The sequence below is a fragment of the Schistocerca cancellata genome, chromosome 3, assembly GCF_023864275.1.
Source record: "Schistocerca cancellata isolate TAMUIC-IGC-003103 chromosome 3, iqSchCanc2.1, whole genome shotgun sequence".
Classification (NCBI taxonomy): domain Eukaryota; kingdom Metazoa; phylum Arthropoda; class Insecta; order Orthoptera; family Acrididae; genus Schistocerca; species Schistocerca cancellata.
This window is the reverse complement of record NC_064628.1, coordinates 288,611,612-288,630,857: the sequence shown is the minus strand read 5'-3', so window position 1 is coordinate 288,630,857 and position 19,246 is coordinate 288,611,612. Positions and strand designations below refer to the sequence as shown.

At 40.4% G+C, this 19,246-nt stretch overlaps 1 protein-coding gene across 1 annotated transcript in view; it reads left to right on the top strand.

Moving 5' to 3' along the window:
* LOC126174969 (dolichyl-phosphate beta-glucosyltransferase) overlaps window positions 1-19,246 on the top strand; it is a 119,923-nt gene that overhangs the window by 39,703 nt on the left and 60,974 nt on the right. Inside the window, exon 3 of the mRNA XM_049921439.1 lies at window positions 135-334. Coding sequence (XP_049777396.1) covers window positions 135-334 — 200 coding nt within the window. The remainder of the gene's footprint in view (window positions 1-134; window positions 335-19,246) is intronic.

Below are 19,246 nucleotides of genomic sequence, written 5' to 3'. Positions count from 1 at the left end.
AAATGTTACTTATTTTATCATGAACTTGCTTTCCTGTTTAATATTGAACAACTTTGATTAGTAACAGACATGACACTATGATAAAATATGGTATGTTATTATTTAGTTGTAATTTTATTCTTTTCCTGTTCCAGTTCCACCAATGCTTGATGAATGTTTGGACTTCCTTGAAAAACGAAACGGAAATTTCAAGTATGAAATTATAGTTGTTAGTGATGGAAGTACTGATAACACTGTTTCTGTTGCATCGCAATACACTAAAAAATTTGGATCAGAGAAAGTCCGAGTATTAAAGCTTGTTAAAAATAGGGGTAAAGGAGGTGCAGTACGGTTGGTAAGGAAGTTCATTTTTGGCATCTTGCATTTAGTATTATTGTTTCATAAGGGCCCATCTTTACTGTATTAACTACCAATTGCATTACACAAGAGAGAAACAAATCATTTGCATAAAAAGAGTAGAAAATATGGACAGTTGAAACAGAACTGTAAATTACATACTGATAAGCAAGGTCCAGCATGGAATAATGACAGTATTATGAAAAGCATTGATTGCAATTTACCATATAGTGGAGACGTTGAGTCACAGACAGGCACAACAAAAGGACTGCTAAAGAAACGCGCTTTCGGCCAAAAGGCCTTCTTCTGAACTAGATAACATACAAACATGTTCATGCAAATGCAACTCACATGCACATGACAACTGTCTCTTGCTGCTGAGGCCAGTCTAGTGTGAATGGGTGTGTGTATGTTGTCTAATTCAGGAGAAAGCCTCTTGGCCAAAAGCTCACTTGCTAAGCTGTCATTTTCTTGTGCCTAACTGCAATTCATCATCTCCACTATGTGGTGATTAGCCATCTATCCTTTTCATATTATTGTCATAATTATAAGAAATGTTGATGACAATCACTATAGTGTCTTTATGTAATATTGATGACACCTTCAGCTATATTTATAGGCTATATTTTATTTGTAATCAGTTTCGGTGCTATGTTACATCTTTTCAGGCCTCTCTATGATACTGAGTAATCATATGGATATTGGGTAGCCATTGTTAATGTCTCATAGGGTGGGCTTTTCAAGCTCACATTCCCACCCAGGAGGCAGCACAATTGGGCATGGCCACAGGTGGGTAGGGGTGGGCAAACAGTTGATGTACGAGCATTCTTGCAGCTGGTCCATAGCCCGCACAACCTAAGTGCAGTGGCCATGTGCATGCGGGGAGGAGTGGCCAGGCTGCTTGTCTATACTTGGAACACATGCACTAGGGCCATCTGGCATGTAACCTACAGTACCGCTCCTGCCCAAGGGTGTGATAAGAGGCATCCTTTGCTTGTGGGGCAGCATCTGATCAGCCTGTGATGAAGGGTACAAAAAATCAATAACTGCTATGTTGAATCTTTTTTGATGCTATGGTGTGAACTATGTAGCACATCAACAGCATATAAATACAGCTGAATGTACCATCCCTACTACACAAAAATATAGTCCCGAGACATACTGTAAATGGATGTGTGGAGATCACTGTAGCAATCTGATCCACAAGCACAATCAGATTTCTGAGTAATTGAAAGTTCTTATTGTACATGCATGGAACTTAGAGTATTGGAGCCAAAAGCATATATTCTTACTAAAATCATTGTTACGATGAACTTCCAATAATTCTTATCTGTTTATTCCACTGTAGGAAACATATGTGACTATGTTTCACAAAGCTCATTCAATAGTTCACATTGATTATTTGCATACAGCTCTTGTTTAGAGTGGCAACAAAATGCTCCTTGTGCCATGTGTGGTAAAATAGGAAATGAGCTCTGATGGCTTAGATGCTTTCAGTTAATTTCACTGTGTTCTAAATAATGTTATACTCAGATTGTGGACTGCAAATGGTAGTATCAGTCACTGGAATGCTCACTGACTCTGTAACCTTCCTTCATCTGCTGTGTAAAATCACAGGAGGTAATCATTACAGCATGGAAGCTCTGTAACCAGTGGCAACTGTTGTATAAGAGCACAAGAGCATCTGAACACCCCAACTTTTGACGCCTTGTGGATTTATTGATTGTTTTTCTTTGAATGCTGTTAAACATAATATAGATGTGGTAATCTAAAATTCATGGCATAACTCTGCCGTGCTATGCTACATTGCTACTCCTCAAGGCTCCATGAAACTTGGCATCGGAGTCACGAACACACCATTAGTTGTGCAAGTTTTAAGGAGCTTTTATGCATGCACAACTGATGTGATGTAATTGCCTTATGGACCAAATACATATGGATTTGATAAATGATGTGCACAGCTCATGGCAAGCACAGGTAGCCCTTACCACTCAACTACAAGTTTGTGTCAATGCCATCAGGTGATATCACATTGCAGTAGACTTTGCCTCTGTTTGTTTGGTATAAATCCTGTTAGGAAGTAGCACACTCCTCAGATGTGTCAATTCACTCACTATATAATGAAATTTCTGAGTGAGATATAGTGTATTAAGTTTTGGATTTTATAATGCAGTGATTCATTTGAGGTGCTGTGAACCATAAAGCATGCCATCGTTAATTGTGAGACTGTAGCATTTATTCACGCTTCTGACATCTGTTGATATTATGATGGATTAGGTCTATTTGTGCTACAGGCCAACAGTGTATAAGATAAGCATGACTACAAGCAAACATTTAATGAAGAAGTGCACAATAAGCATAAGATGTGTGGGTGCAATGTACAAATGTCTAATTTTTAGCCCGGAAGTTAATTTGTCAGCTAATACATACACATGTGTTAGGGATCTTGTACATCTGTCTGAGAAAATAAAAAGTATGAAAACTCTCACTTTCACAAAAATGTGAATGGGAGATTAGCGAAGGCTTAAACATTATTTTGTTCGTGCCCTGAAATGTATTTAATTGTGTACCAAACAACAAAATTTAAAAAAATTCTTTCTTTTTTAGACAAGTTACATATGTTATTATTATTATTATTATTATTATTATTATTATTGTAGGCAGTGGCTCTAGTTGTATAAATACCTTGATAAGCAGAACTGTAACACGGCAAATGCTATTAATGTCACACTCTCATATTTATCTGAATCTAAAAATTTGTGAACACCCAGAATGTATACTTATGAGCCGCCACTGACTGTAACAAATATGTCTGAAAAGGCCACATACAAAATTTTGGTGGGGGGCGGGGAGGGGGGGGGGGTGCTCTTGGTGCTCAGTTCCTTCTTGAGCTAAGAACATGGGGAATTTCTTGGTTTAGCCGAGACCAGAGGCCATTTGTACAGCCATTCAAACATACTGTAGCTATGTCACAGTATATTAAGCAGGGTTTGAACAACCTGGAGCTGGCACCCAAGCAGATTATTTAAATTGATTAATTCCTCTTGCAAAAGAACTTAATTGGGCTGAAATTAACGCTCAACTAATAGCACCATGTGTATGTGCACCTTTTGCATTTTACATGCAAAAACAGTCACCTGTAACTACCTCCGGACTCGAGCGAGACTGATAGTTCAAATTTTTTCCACTGGTCTGTCGGACCTTGGTCTAAGGTAAGTTTTAACCATTTAAAAAAATCTTCTATTGTGTGGATTTTATGTGAAAAAAAAAAAAAAAAAAAAAAAAAACTCATTTTTCTGGAAGATTTTTGAAATGCGCCACTTCTTTACTTTAAATGTGTATGAATTGGTTCAAACTTTGCACAGAGGTAGATAAATGGATAAAGTCATTTTTCTTTAATCCAGTAATCTTTATCTGTTGTTGAGATATGATGGCTTAAAGTCAAGCGAAATGTAGCACCTAAAGTTCATTTTTATATGAAATGGTTTAAAATAAATAAAAAATGCATTCTTATTATGAAATTGAATACTTACTTTCAAAAATCTAGCTCCATTTGGATTTTACATGTAAAAAAATACTTTTTGTGAGTTTTTTTATGCGTGCCACTTCTGTGTTTCAGACTTATGCGAATTTGTTCAAATTTTGTAAGAAGGTAGGCAAATACTTGCAGTTAATGGTCATCCAGTTGTTTTGTGGTAGCCTTATCCATTGCCACGATATAAGCAACATGGTTTGAAAGACAATAAAAATACCTGTACTGAATCAGTTGTCACCTGAGTGAACAAATGTCTACATTGGTTGCCAATCTGTGGCAGTCTAATGTCAAAATTGTGGTAGAGTAAAAGTTGGGAACCAGAATGAAAAATGCTCCCCCAAAAAAGGCGAATATGCCTTGGCCAGAGTTAGGGGTGTAAAATAAAGAAACTATCTTTTTGATTTATCTATCAGCTGTAAAGGTGTTTAAATTAAACCATTTTGATATATTCACTCTTTTTTATGTGCGAACCCTATTTCCTCAGTGCAGTGAGCTCTATTAGACCTACCCCCTGTTACCTGTATGATGAGGGGTGTGACAGCAAATAGACAGAAATTTATGTACTTTTAGAGAGAGGGATGCATTCACAGTAAGAAGTATCTGAGAGTGGTGGTGCATCTGTAATAGGAAGTATTCCAGATTAGGAATACTAAACTTTAACGACATATTGTGTCATATTACATGATATGACTAATGCCATGTTAGAAACCACGATGGTATATGGTGTCATGTATATGGTTCATGACATCATGTCTCATGTTAACGATGTAGGAAAAGATAGATTGCTGCTTACCGTAAATAATACACATAAAGCTGCAGACAGGCACAATAAAAGACACTTACATAAAGTTTTCATCCACATCCTTCATCGGTAAAACACACACACACACACACACACACACACACACACACGAGCAAGAAAGGAGAGGAACAGGGGAGTGCAGGCGGGTGCATTGGCTGAGGGCTGAAAATAAACAAGGTGGGGGATGAGGTAGGGAGGAGATGATAGGACATAGGGGATATGAACTGTTGGATGGAGAATGTGGGGACAGTATTTTACCATAGATTGTGGCCAGTATAGTTACGGGAGCAGAGAATGTGTTGTAAGGGTAACTGCCATCTGTGCAGTGGTGGTGGAGAGAAGGATGTCGATGGCTCGGGTAGTGAAGCAGCCATTGAAATCAAGTGTGTTAAGTTCAGCTGCATGCTGTGTTCACTGGGTGGTCTACTTTGCTCTTGGCTTCAGTTTGGTACTGGCTATTCATCCTGGTGGGTAGCTGGTTATTAGTCATGCCAATATAAAAAGCTGTTCAGTGATTGCAGCAGAACTGGTAAATGATATGGCTGCTTTCACAGGTGGCCTGGCCCCTGGTGGGGTAGGACAAACCTGTGACAGGACTGGAATAGGAAGTGCTGGGTGGGTGGATTGGGCAGGTTTTGCACTTCGGTATTCCACAGGGATATGATCTTTGTGTCAAGGGGTTGGGATTGGGAGTGACATAGGGATAGACTAGGATATTGTGGAGGTTGGTTGAGTGACAGAACACCACTTGGGAAGTATCCCAGATGGGATGAACCTCATTTCAGGGCATGATGATAGATAATCAAAGCTCTGGTGAAGGATGTGGTTCAGTTGTTCCAGTCCAGGGTTATGAAGGGGAAGCTCCTTTGTGGCTGGTTCTTCGGGTGGTGGGAGGATTGGGGGTGCGAGGGGAAATGGCACAGGAGATCTGTTTGCGTACTACGTCTGGGTGATAGTGCCTGCCTGTGAAGGCCTTGGTGAGACCCTCAGCATAATCAGCAAGGGAGTTTTTTTCACTGCAGATATACTGTCCCCAGGTGGCCAGGCTGTGAAAGAGGGTTTTTTTGTGTGTGAATGGGATGACAGCTGTCAAAATGAAGGTACTGTTGGTGAGTGGTGGTTTTAATGTGGACAGAGATGTGGAATGAGCCATCAGATAAGTGAACAGACAGATTCAGATAGAACCTCCATAAGTTATATCCAACCTGGTGACTTCCTACTGCTGTCACGGGGCATCACTGTCCAACCTCTATTGTATCCACAGTGTTCCCCTTCGTCCACACCACACATCAACTAAACCATGCATAGCTGACTTCTTCAACTTGCCACATTCCCCAAAACTCTCTACCAACTGTCCACCAAATCCAGAGCCAAAACATTCCCATAGCACTGTTGTTAACCGTTCCACCAAAACCCTCAGCTCCACAGAAGTTGCAGTCCTAACCAAAGGCCTCACCTTCAGGCCTACAACCAAATTTAACCATGCTGGACTTGTCAATGACGTACTCTCTATAAAATGACTTTTATGTTAATAATATGAATATTTATATATGTGTTTGGAGAGAGAGAGAGAGAGAGAGAGAGAGAGAGAGAGAGAGATTTTTGATTGAGATTTTTACTTTAAGTCGTAACTGGTACCTGAATTTTGGCTGCTGCCTCCTTGAATGATCAGCTTCTGCACCAGTTGGTGACGTATTACAATTTGTAGGAAGTTATTGTTCTTTAAGGTTTAAAGTACAACTCTGTTAGTTACTTGGCCATATTGCAGACAGCTTTGAACCCAAATTTTTGTAGCTTTTCATACCTAAGGGACCGCTGTTGTAGGTAAATAAGATAAAACAGCAATCTGCTTTTCGTGAGAAAAGGAGATTGCTTGGTACACAAACTTCCTTCAAACTACACGTCCTGCTACATCAAAATTGGCCAGTGGAGTTCAGCACCATACTATTGTTCAAGATAATAATCCAATTACTGTAATTAAGAAATTATGAGAGGTTGTTACTTATTGAATGAAAACTATAGAGAATGCATTTCTTTTCCTTAATTTTAGTGAACTTTGTACACTTACAATTCTGTCGATTGATAGACGGCAATGATAATGAAGTTCACCTCCTTTTCCAAGAACAAGATATTTCTATTCTTCACTTCTAGAAAATTTGTTTACATAAATGTTTGGAAACTCTTACACATACTTGGTTTTATCTCTAAAATATCAATTTTCATTAAATGTAACAATACATTCTGAGCGACCGCCTAATTTTTTTTTATAAAGAGTCCATACTCAAAGATTCACAACTACTATCGTTGTGGGGATTGCGGGCCAAAGTGTTTGTTGCTGTCTAGCTGCACTTCACTTTCAAGTACTTTTTGAATCACATTTACATTTACGGTATTTGGATACATTACTGAGCTTCTCAGAATAAAATCAGACACAAATTAGTTTTAAAAAAATCAGTGAGGCACACATAACATTACATCTCCTTCTCCCAATCCCTGCAATGGAAGCACTCCTTTGCTGCCAATTCCCCCAGCCAAAATAACCCTAATTCCAACATTGAACCCTGCCTCTTCTAGTTCATACCAACTGTGATCCTTCCCCCACCCCCACCCCCTTCCCACCTAACTGCGCACTGGTCACCTTCCAGAAATTTCTTGCCTCCCAACACCAACCTTTAAGTAGAAGAAAGAACAGCCATACACAACCTCCAAACAAATCCTGACCTAATCATCCTACCTGCAAACAAAGGTTCTGCCACTGTTGTTATGAATCACAGTGACTACCTGGCAGAAGGCCTCTGCCAGTTGTCCGACTCCTCCACCTATAAACTCTGCCAGAGTGACCCCATCCCAGAAGTCCAACACAAACTCCAATCCCTGCTTAAATGCTTAGACCCTTCCCAGAACATTGCCCCTGAATCCATTTCTCTCCTCACCCCTATGATACCCCCCACACACACCTTCTACATGCTCCACTAAATCCACAAACCTGAACAATCCTGGACACCCCATTTTGGCTGTTATCGTGCCCCCACTGAAAGAATTTCAGCCCTCATTGACCAAAACTTCCAACCAATTGCCCATTATCCATCGTACCACATCAAACACACCAATCTCTCCCTTCACTAACTTTCCACCATCCCCACCCCTTTACCTCCTGGGTCCCTACTTGTCACTATTGACATCCCTCATGCCCATGGTCTTATCAGTACTGAACACTGCCTTTCCCAGAGTCCTTCAGATTCCAAACTCATCACCTCACTCCTCATACACCTCACTAACTCTGCCCTAACCCACAACTACTTCTCATTTGAAGCCCCTAGTCTGGTTCAGGTTCATTGATGATATCTTCATGATCTAGACTAAGGGCCAAAACACCCTATCTTCATTCCTTCGCAAACTCAACACCTTCTTTCCCATCTGCTCCAAGTGGTCCTCTTCAACCCAGCATGCCACATTCCTACATGTTGACCTCCTCTCTGATGGCTCCATCTGCACCTCTGTCCACATTAAACCCACCAACCACCACAATACTTTCATTTTGACAGCTGTCATCCCATTCACACCAAAAAACCCCTCTCACACAGCCTGACCATACTTGATTTCAATCGTTGCTTCACTACATGAGCCATCTGAATCCTTCCATCTACCACCAGCTTTTCTGAATTGCGCAGATGACAGTTATCCTTACAACACATTCTCCATTCCTGTAACTATTCTGACCACAACCTATGGTAAAATACTGTCCCCACACCCTCCACCCAATGCTTTCTACCCTGTCCGTCCTGTCATCTTCCCCCACAAGCTCATCTCCCACCCAGTTTACTTGCAGCCCTCTGCCAACGCATCTGCCCGTCTTTCCGTGCTGCTCCTTTTTTTTTGCTACTTTTTTCCCCCACCTCTCTGCCCCAGAACCTCCTGACACTGCAGTTGTTACCAGTCTAGTCCGTGCACACTCCACCAGACAGTGTTTGTTTCTCTCACAATCCATACACCATCCCTGTCCCTTCCCCGCCCCGTACAGATTGCTGCTTGCATCCCACGTGATAGTTGCATTCTGGCCTAAGATCTGGAGTTGGCAGCCATGTGTGCATGAAGGGTGCTTGTGTGTGTGAATGGAGTGTGTCTCTCTTTTACTGATGAAGGCTGTGGCCGAAAACTATATGCAAGTGTCTTTTAATTGTGCCAATGTGCAGCTTGACATGTCTTCTCTGTGGTAAGTAGCAATTTACCTTTTCCCACATTGCTGATATTCCTACCTGGAGTTTCCATGTCTCATGTTAGTTTACTGGGCACGATGCATTATATTACATGACATAGGTAGGTAACTAACAAGTAAAAAAGCATGAATATGTCAAGATGTTTTGATTTAAACATCTTCAGAGCTGCCAGATAAGTTGAAAAGCCACTTCCCTTCTTTTATGTCCCTAACTCTTCCTAGGACATTTTTGTGCTATGAATGGAGCATTTTTCACTATGGCATGTATGTGAAAATCATAGTGAAAACATGCAGTATAATTCATCCATGGCAAGAAGCAACGATGCTATACTTAATTAAGTGTTACATATGCTTGTATATGGATGCCTTGCATTTGTCGTGGACATTCATGTGAAGTGAACATAGAAAATAACAGTGAGAGATGAAAAGTGTCTGTGTTTGATATGTTTGAAAGATGTTCTATTGTGGCGTAATAATTGAACAGTATTTAAAGGGAGTAGCAAGGTTTATACTGGCAGCACATCATTACAATTTTTTCCTTCCTTGTCTTGAAATTTTAATAATTACAGTGAATGTTGGATGGACACAAACATAAAACTAATAGATTGAGATCTACTAGTAATTGCATTTAGCAGAATATCTCAGCATACTTTTTCTATTCTTCCAAACATCAGTTGTGCAATTTGTAGTTAGGTACTTCCATATTGTGTATGGGCAAAATTGGGGGGGGGGGGGGGGGGTGGTAGTGGAGCACCCCAATTTAGTGTGTGAGGGGATGATGTTAATTATTTGCATAGCACTGTTGCATAACTAACATATGATAAGATGAATGTAACAAGGAAAATAATCAATTATTGATAATATAATATAAGCGGATAGATAAAAAACCTCTCACCAGTGGGGAACACCCACACAATAGGATTTAACTGTAAAGCTTGTAAAAGTTAAATCCTTCTGTGTGGGTGTTCCCCTGCCACCACTTGGTGAGAAGACGTTTTATCTATCCATTTATATGATAAGGTCAGTATTTTCTTAACCATTGTGTTGTGATGTTTGATTAGGTTCACAATGATGAATTAATAATGTTAGAAACTCACCATATAACGGAGATGCTGAGTCGCAGATAGGCACAACAAAAAGATTTTCACACTTAAAGCTTTCAGCCAATGGCATTTTTCAACAACACACACATAAACACACACACACACACACACACACACACACACACACACACACACACAACAGACAAACATCAATAGTCGCTATGACTATTGCGAAAAATATACTGGTAGATTATGCAGACATGAGGTAACAAGGGTGTATTAGGGTGTCCACGTTTCAAGCATTTCAGCATGTGCGTACCTTCTTCAGTAGGGAGTATCACTAACTGCAGTGAGTGCCCTAGTATCGCAACCAATAAATTTTTGTATTTTCCTCCAGTGCAGAAGCACAATTCAACTTTGTGGCTAATAGCAACTTATTCTTCAGTTTTGACTATGCATAAGTTGAGACTGGCCACTTGCTTACAGTAGGAGACTTTAGGATATTCTTTGCCTCCCACACTGCCTGGCACTACAGAGAGGGAGAGGGAGAGGGAGAGAGAGAAAGAAAAAGAAAAAAAGGGGGAAAAGGAGATGTGTGCTTTAGTTAGTCCTGTACCCACATCTTAACTGAGCTAACATTACAGATTGCATATAGAAAGTACAAAAATTATAAGGAGACACATCTGCTCAGTACTTATCTTTAGGACATGAAACTACAGTCTGTTAATGGACTCATGTAAAAGTAAGAAAACTATCCTAGAGTTTGAAACTGTTAGTTCCTTTCTCAGGGAGAAATAAGGGATAGATTGCTTACATCTGGGAAAGAATGATAGGCCACTCAGATCACAAATTGACTCACCTCAAGGGAAGAAGGTCAACAAGGGGTTTGGGTGACCTGCCCCTCTCTAACTGCAACACTGGTTGCCTTAAACGGCAATTGTTGTTAACGTTATACCTCTGTGAGGAATTTTTGACATGTGACCATGAGATAACCTAATGGAAACAGAACAATCAAACTGAGATTCGTTTCCAAAACACTCCAGCAAAGCATAACCAATAATAAGCGGTGGGTCAAGAACAGACATTCTCCCAGCACAGATGCAAGTTGTAGCATTACATATTACATATTAAAACCCACCTAATTAGGCATTCTTGGGTCAAGCAAAATCATAAAGCAGAAGGCAGTGCTAAGACTAACCTAACCTTCCTTGACACACACAGTAAACTCTTTCCTTATATCTGTTCATACTGCAACACAGTAACGTAATCTTGCAGATAAATGTGCTACTAACAAACAAATGGCCAATGAGATTGTAAACAGTAACGTATGCCTCTCAACAACATGTACCTTAAATGAACTAGGTGCAACAGTTTGTAAAACCAATTACTGACACACATGAAACTAGTTGCAATACTGAACAGGGGAAAGCCTGAAATGATTCTGAATTTAAATCAGGAGTCTGCTAATGATCACAGTCTATAACTTCACTGCCTAATACAGGGTATCTAAGCATGTGCATTAACCATCTTACACTAGAATAGATAACACAGTAAATAGGAACTGTGATAGCTGTTTGCAGATGTGAGCTGAGTTGGTGACACTTCACTTATAACTCCAGGCTGTGTTGGCTTCTGTCACACAGCTTGAGGCTGTTGCCAAGGGGCATCACTGTCGGGAGTCAGATGCGGGGATGTGAGGGATGTCGAGCATGTCCCAAGTGTCCCCCGATCGGTCCACTGCTGTAGCTGCCCTGGGTACTGCTTGCACTGAGGTTGACCCCACACCCGTGGTCGAGTGGGAGATAATTCCAAAGTCTGGCAGGCAGCAAAGGACTTTCCAATTGGCCAATTCTAGGGCCTCCCCGGTTCGTTTGACAAACAGGTTTCGGGCATTATCTGTGACTGATGATGTCTCTGAGCTGGATGAAGTCGTCCATCCTGTTCCAGAGGAAGCTTCTTGGCCTGCAAGATCTGGGCATTCACAGGGGGCGGGTTTGCTGCTAGTTGGGAGCTCCAACATTAGGCACGTAATAGGGCCGCTTAGGAACATGGCTGCCAAGGAGGGGAAGGAAGCCAGCGTGTACTCTGTGTGCATACCAGGGGGAGTCATTCTGGATGTGGAAAGGATGCTTCCGGATGCCGTGAAGAGTACAGGGTGCAGCCAACTGCAGGTGTTGGCTCATATCGTTACCAGTGATGTGTCACTTTGGATCGGAGGAGATTCTCTCTGGTTTCAGGCGGCTAGCGGAAATGGTAAAGACTGCTTGTCTTGCTGGTGAGATTAAGGTGGAGCTCACCATATGCAGCATCATTGATAGAACCAACTGTCCTCTTTTGGTGCAGAGTTGAGTGGACAGTCAGAACCAACTGTCCTCTTTTGGTGCAGAGTTGAGTGGACAGTCTGAATCAGAGACCCAGACGGTTCTGTGACCATGTAGGCTGCAAATTCCTTGACTTGCGCCATTGGGTGGTGGGTTTCTGAGTTCCGCTTAGTAGGTCAGGAGTCCACTACACACAGGAAGCGGCAACACAGGTAGCGGGGGTCTGGGCGGATTTTTAGTTTAGAGGGTCTCAGGTAACCACAGAAAGGTTATCCGTCTAAAAGGGAGCAGGTAAAACACAGTATGGTAGTTGTAGAAATGATTATTATTGTAGTTGTAAATTGTTGTAGCTGTGTTGGGAAAGAACCAGAGCTCCAAGCCCTAATAGTAAAAAGCACTGAAGCTCAAATAGTTATAGGTATGGAAAGCTGGCTAAAGCCGGAAATAAGTTCAGCCGAAATTTTTTCAAACGACCTAACAGTGTTTAAAAAGATAGTTGGTGGAGGAGTATTTATTACTGTTAGAAGTAGTTTACCTTGTAGTGAAATTGAAGTAGATAGTTTCCTGTGAAATAGTATGCGTAGCAGTTATACTTGACAATTGGGCTAAACTATTAATTGGATCGTTTTGTGGACCCCCTGACTCAGAAGATATAGTTGCAGAAAAACTCAAAGAAAACTTGAGTCTCATTTTAAATAGGTACCCCAATCATACAATTATAGTCAGTGGTGACTTCAGTCTACCCTCAATATGCTGGAAAAATTATACATTTAAAGCCGGCAGCAGGCATAAAATGTCATCCAAAAGTGTAATGAATGCTTTCTCAGGAAATTATTTCGAACAAATAGAACCCGAGCCCTCTCTAAGCATAAATGGTTGCGAAAGCATACTTGACCTCTTAGCAACAAATAAGCCTGAACAAATAGGGAGTAACATGATGGTTACAGGTATTAGCAACCACGAGGCAGTTGCTGCTAGGCTGAATACCGTAACACTCTCAACCATCAAAAAGAAACACAAAGTACATCTATTTAAAAATGCTGATAAAAATGCTCTTAATGCCTTTTTAAGAGACAGTCTCAACTCCTTCCATTCTGATCATGTAAGCGTAGAAAATATGAGAGATAGTATCGACGGCAATTGAGGGATATATACCACATAAATTAATAAGTGATGGTACTGATCTCCCATGGTACACAAAATGGGTCAGACCGCAGTTGCAGAAGCAACAAAAAAAGCTTGCCAAATTTGAAAGAATGCAAAATCACCAAGATTGGCAAAATTTTACAGAAGTTCAAAAGATAGCGCGTACTTCAATGCGAGATGCTTATAATAATTTCCACAATGAAACTCTGTTTCAGAATCTAGCAGAAAACCTAAAGAGATTCTGGTCATACATAAAGCACACCAATGGCAAAACGCAATCAATAACTTCACTGGTCCAGATTGTATACCAGTCAGGCTCCTTTCAGAGTATGCTGGTACAATAGTTCCACATTTAGCAATTACATGCAAGTGCTTGCTCACAGAAAGATCCGCACCTAAAGACTGGTAAAGGGAAATAGTGATACACTGAATTACAGGCCGCTATCACTAACGTTGATTTGCAGTATGGTTGTGGAACATATACTGTGTTCGAACATTATGAATTACCTCGAAGAAAATGATTTATTGACACATAGTCGTCACAGATTCAGAAAATATCGTTCTTGCGAAACACAACTAGCTCTTTATACTCATGAAGTAATGAGCGCTATCGACCGGGAAAGTCAAATTGATTCCATATTTTTAGATTTCCAAGAAGGCTTTCGACACCGTTCTCACAAGTGTCTTTTAGCCAGATTGCGTGCTTATGGAATATTGCCTCAACTGTGTGACTGAATTCACGATTTCCTGTCAGAGAGGTCACCGTTCGTAGTAATAGATGGAAATTCATTGCATAAAACAGAAGTAATATCGGCTTTCCCAAAGGAATTGTTATAGGCCCTCTATTGTTCCTGATCTATATTAACGACATAGGAGACAATCAGAGTAGCCGTTCTTAGATTGTTTGCACATGGTGCTGTCATTTACCATCTTGTAAAGTCATCAGACGACCAAAACAAATTGCAAAATGATTTAGATATGATATTTGTATGGTGCAAAAAGTGGCAGTTGGCCGTGAATAAAGAAAAGTGTGAAGTTATTCACATGAGTACTAAAAGAAATCCGCTAAATTTCGATTACGCGATAAGTCACACAAACCTGAAGGCTGTAAATTCAACTAAATACTTAGGGATTACACTTACAAATAAGCTAAACTGGAACAATCACATAATGTTGTGGGTAGAGCAAACCAAAGACTGCGATTCATTGGCAGAACACTTAAAAAGGACTACTAAAGAGATTACTTATACTATGCTTGTCTGCTCTATTATGGAGTACTGCTGTGTGATATGGGATCCGCAACAGGTGGGACTGAAACTGGAACAATCACATAGTGTTGTGGGTAGAGCAAACCAAAGACTGCGATTCATTGGCAGAACACTTAAAAAGGACTACTAAAGAGATTACTTATACTATGCTTGTCTGCTCTATTATGGAGTACTGCTGTGTGATATGGGATCCGCATCAGGTGGGACTGACGAATGACATCGAAAAAGTTCAAAGGAGGACAGCTCGTTTTTTATTATTGCGAAATAGGGGAGATCATGCCACAGACATAATATGTGAATTGGAGTGGCAGTCATTAAAACAAAGGTGTTTATTGTTGCAATGGGATCTGTTCACGAAATTTCAATTACCAGGTTTCGCCTCCAATTGCAAAAACATTCTGTTGGCACCCACCTACATAAGGAGAAATGATCATCACAATAAAATAAGAGAAATCAGGGCTCACACGGAAAAATTTAAGTGCTTGTTTTTCCCGCACACCATTCGAGAGTGGAACGGGAGAGAGACAGCATGAAGGTGGTTCATTGAATCCTCTGCCAGGCACTTTATTGTGAATAGCAGAGTAATCACGTAGATGTAGATGTAGATGTAATAAGCAGTCCTTTGACTTACTCAGAAATATAATTGGCTGCGCAAATGACAATACGACATTAAATTCAACAACTTCCTCATAATAGATTAGGACACTCAGAATGAAATTCACTAGGTTATGATTCCTGTCCAGGTTTGTGATTTGGGATGATCACTGGTGTCAGATAGAGTTTTTAGCAACACCACAATTATTATTATTATAAAATCAACAAAATTTCACAAATACCTGGTCCATTTACAGAGTGCCAAAAATAAACAATTTAGTGGAAGGCTAGTGGTGCTGGTGGCATAATTTGCAGTGGCTATTAACCTGGCGGCAATGCAGTCATAGCAGTACTGTTGGCCTCGCCCTGTTACATATCTTCTTGGTGTCGGAATGATATTTATAGGGCTAAAAATCATGCCATGATAATGGTATCACCAAATGCAGCATCTGAGGCCCATAAATACCGCCCTTAAGCTCTTGTGGCCTCAAAACTCTGGGAATATGAGCCACAATGATCTGCTTCCCCACATCTCTTACACTTAACCCTATGTTCCCTAACTGTGGACCAAGTCCTTTACAGTACATTACATAACAATCATTTAAATAGTTATTTAAGTTCACAAGCATAATTTAAACAACATCGTTCAAAAACTCACATAACTGAAACATGTATGCATAGACAAAGAATTTCCATGACAGATACAACATTAGACATAAGCTAACTACAAAATGGCACACAAATATTGATTCAGATACAAAATAGGGCCAAAGTAAGTGTTAATAGCTCCTTTTGCCAACCTGCTCCAGTATATCCTCCTTTCTTCCATGAGGAAGGAACTAACAGTTTGAAAGCTAGGATAATTAATAACTCTGCACACAGTTTTTCTAAATATGCATGCTATTCACCCTACAAAATTCTCTTTGCTTCCGCATGCGACCTCTTTGTTTGTATGTGCCCCACAAGTAGCCTCCTTTCTCTCTAATATACTTCTGAGCCCATTTGCTGCAGTTGTGTTCCACCTCATACATATATTCATTGAATTTTTTCTCCATTTAACAGAAAATGATACTTTCCAATGTATTTCTCACTTACTGCTAAAAACACCAAAATGGTCCCTAGTATGCTCATTTACTTAAAAACATATAATCCAGGTATAGTACATTTCTTTTTTTAATGCTGGTTCCTCTTTTGATATCATGCCAAAATAGGAGGAAGTTTTGTGAATATTCCAAGCAAAATACTAGTCCTGACTTTATTACCTACTTCAAAAGATACAAATGAATATTAAAACAAGTGTTTTCCAAAGCAAAAAACTAGAAACTGACAAATCGATGTGTAATTTCAAGAATAAAACTGCAGCAACCTGGCAAGTTATAAGAAGAGAAATAGGTGCAGGGCCAGTTGATGACAGTACTACAGACTTCATTATTAATAACAGTGGCTAGTGCTTTCAACCATTATTTCTCCAACATAGCACAGCATTTGATAAAAACTCGCTGCGAAAAAACAGCCATACAATAAGAGTGTACAATCAGATCAAAAAATTCATGCAAATACATCATCATGCATCCAGCAACACCCAAGGAACTGTAAAATTATGAAGAGATTACCTAATAAATATTCATTGGGTGTTGGTGAGAACAGATACTATCATCAAAACTTGTGTAACATTTCTTGTGGCACCACTAGTAGACATAGTAAATCATCATTTGAGAAAGTGTATATCCAAATAGAGTAATACTGATAAAGTAACACCTCTATATAAGAAGGGTACAAAAGATGAAACCAAGCAAGGTCATTGTGGTGTAACAGACGACAAGTGGTCTGTTGCATGCACCATCTATCGCCCCTGGCCTTGCACAAATTCTAATTAAATGATAAAATTGAGTTGCTGGTTAGGATTTGTTAGTTATGTGCATAAATACTGCGGAAGTATTTGGTTTGTATATGTGCAGATAATTCAAACACCGAGCCAGCAACTGGCGCGGACTTTCGTTGACGTGGCAAGTAGCGGGCCGCCATGGAGCAAACACAGTGAGGCTGATGACGTCGCTCCATGGAGGTCCAGAGTCGCGGCGGCGGGATACTCCTAGGCGGTTGTTGGATTTCGGAGGAAAAAAACGAAGAATGTATAATGAGGAACTTTGTGTATAACAGCAAAAGTAGGAAGAAGCAATTTAACGGCCGGTAACGCAGTAGGCAGTACCTCAAGAGCCGACTGTACATAGGTATCAGAAATAAATCACTGTAACTATTGTAAAAAAGGAGTTCTGAATAAGAGATATTACGAGAAGCTGTCAGACAGCGTCAGTTACTGGTGAATGATCACCATAGGTGACATTTTCTTCATCAGCTGCGCCGTCTCCTCTTTCACTCGACGAATTTAGTCAACATTAAGACAGAGCCGAACTACGCAAATAATAAAACTCATCAGTGGGGCGGGGACACCGCATCGTGAAGTGGTTAGCGCACTGGGCTCGCATGCGGGAGGACAATGGTCCAAACCCACATCTGGCCATCCTGATTTACGTTTTGCATGATTTCTCTAAATCGCTTCAGGCAAATGCGGGGATGGTTCCTTTGCAAGGGCATGGCTCATTTTGTTTCTCATCTTTCTCTAATCCAATGGGGCCCGTGACATCACTGTTTACTGGCCTCCCCCAGACAAACCAACCAACCAAAATGTGAAATTGCTAATTATAGACCATTTTGACTCATAAAGGACTCACAAGATTGGTCCAGAGCTAGAAAGTCAACATAGTCAGCAGTTCTTACATTTTTAAATGAAACACTAATGCAGTGCATGATAAGCAACATACACTGAAGAACCAAAGAAACTTGTACACCTACCTAATACCATGCAGGGCCCCTGTGAGCACACAGAGCTGCTGCATCACGACGTGGCATGGACTTGACTAATGTCTGAAGTAGTGCTGGAGGGAATTAACACCCTGAATTCCACAGGGTTGTCCATAAATCTGAGAGTATGAGGGGGGTGGAGATCTCTTCTGACCAGCATGTTGCAAGGCATCCCAGATGTGCTCAATAATGTTCATGTTTGGTGAGTTTGGTAGCCAGCGGAAGTGTTTAAACTCAGAAGAGAGTTCCTGGAGCTACTGTGTAACAATTCTGAACGTGTGGGTTGTCATATTGTCCTTCTGGAAATGCCCAAGTCCATCAGAATGCACAATGGGCATGAATGGATGCAGGTGATCAGACAGGATGCTTAAGCACATGTCACCTGTCTGAATCGTATCTAGATGCATCAGGGGTCTCATATCACTCCAATTGAATATGCCTCACACCATTACGGAGCCTCCACCAGCTTGAACAGTCCACTGCTGACATGCAGAGTCAATGGATTCATGAGGTTGTCTCTATACCCGTACACGTCCGTCTTCTCAGTATAATTTGAAATGAGACTCATCCAACAAGGAAACATTGGCTATACATGTATGTTATGTTGTGGACACAAGTAAATAAATAAAAAGTTCCAAAGAAAGTATGTGTTGATAGGAGTGAATATTACCGAATTATCAGTTTAATAAGTTGTGGTTGCAACATACTAACACAAATTCTTTACAGAAGAATAGAAACAGTGATAGAAGCTGACCATGGGGAAGATCATTTTGGATTGTGGAGAAATGTTATAACTCATGAGGCACTACTGAACCTATGACTTCTCGTAGAAGATAAATTGAGGAAGGCAAACCTACATTTATAGCATTTGCAGACTCAGAGAAAGTTTTGACATTGTTGACTGGAATTCTATTTTTTTAAATCTTGAAGGTAGCAGGGGTAAAATACAGAGAGCAAAAGGCTATTTACAATGTTTACAAAAACCAGACTGCAGTTATAAGAGTCAAGGGTCATGAAAGGGAAGCAGTGGTTGAGAAGGGAGTGAGATGGGGTTGTAGCCTATCACCGTGTTATTCAGTCTGTTCACTGGGCAAAGCAGAAAAGGAAACAAAAGAAAAATTTG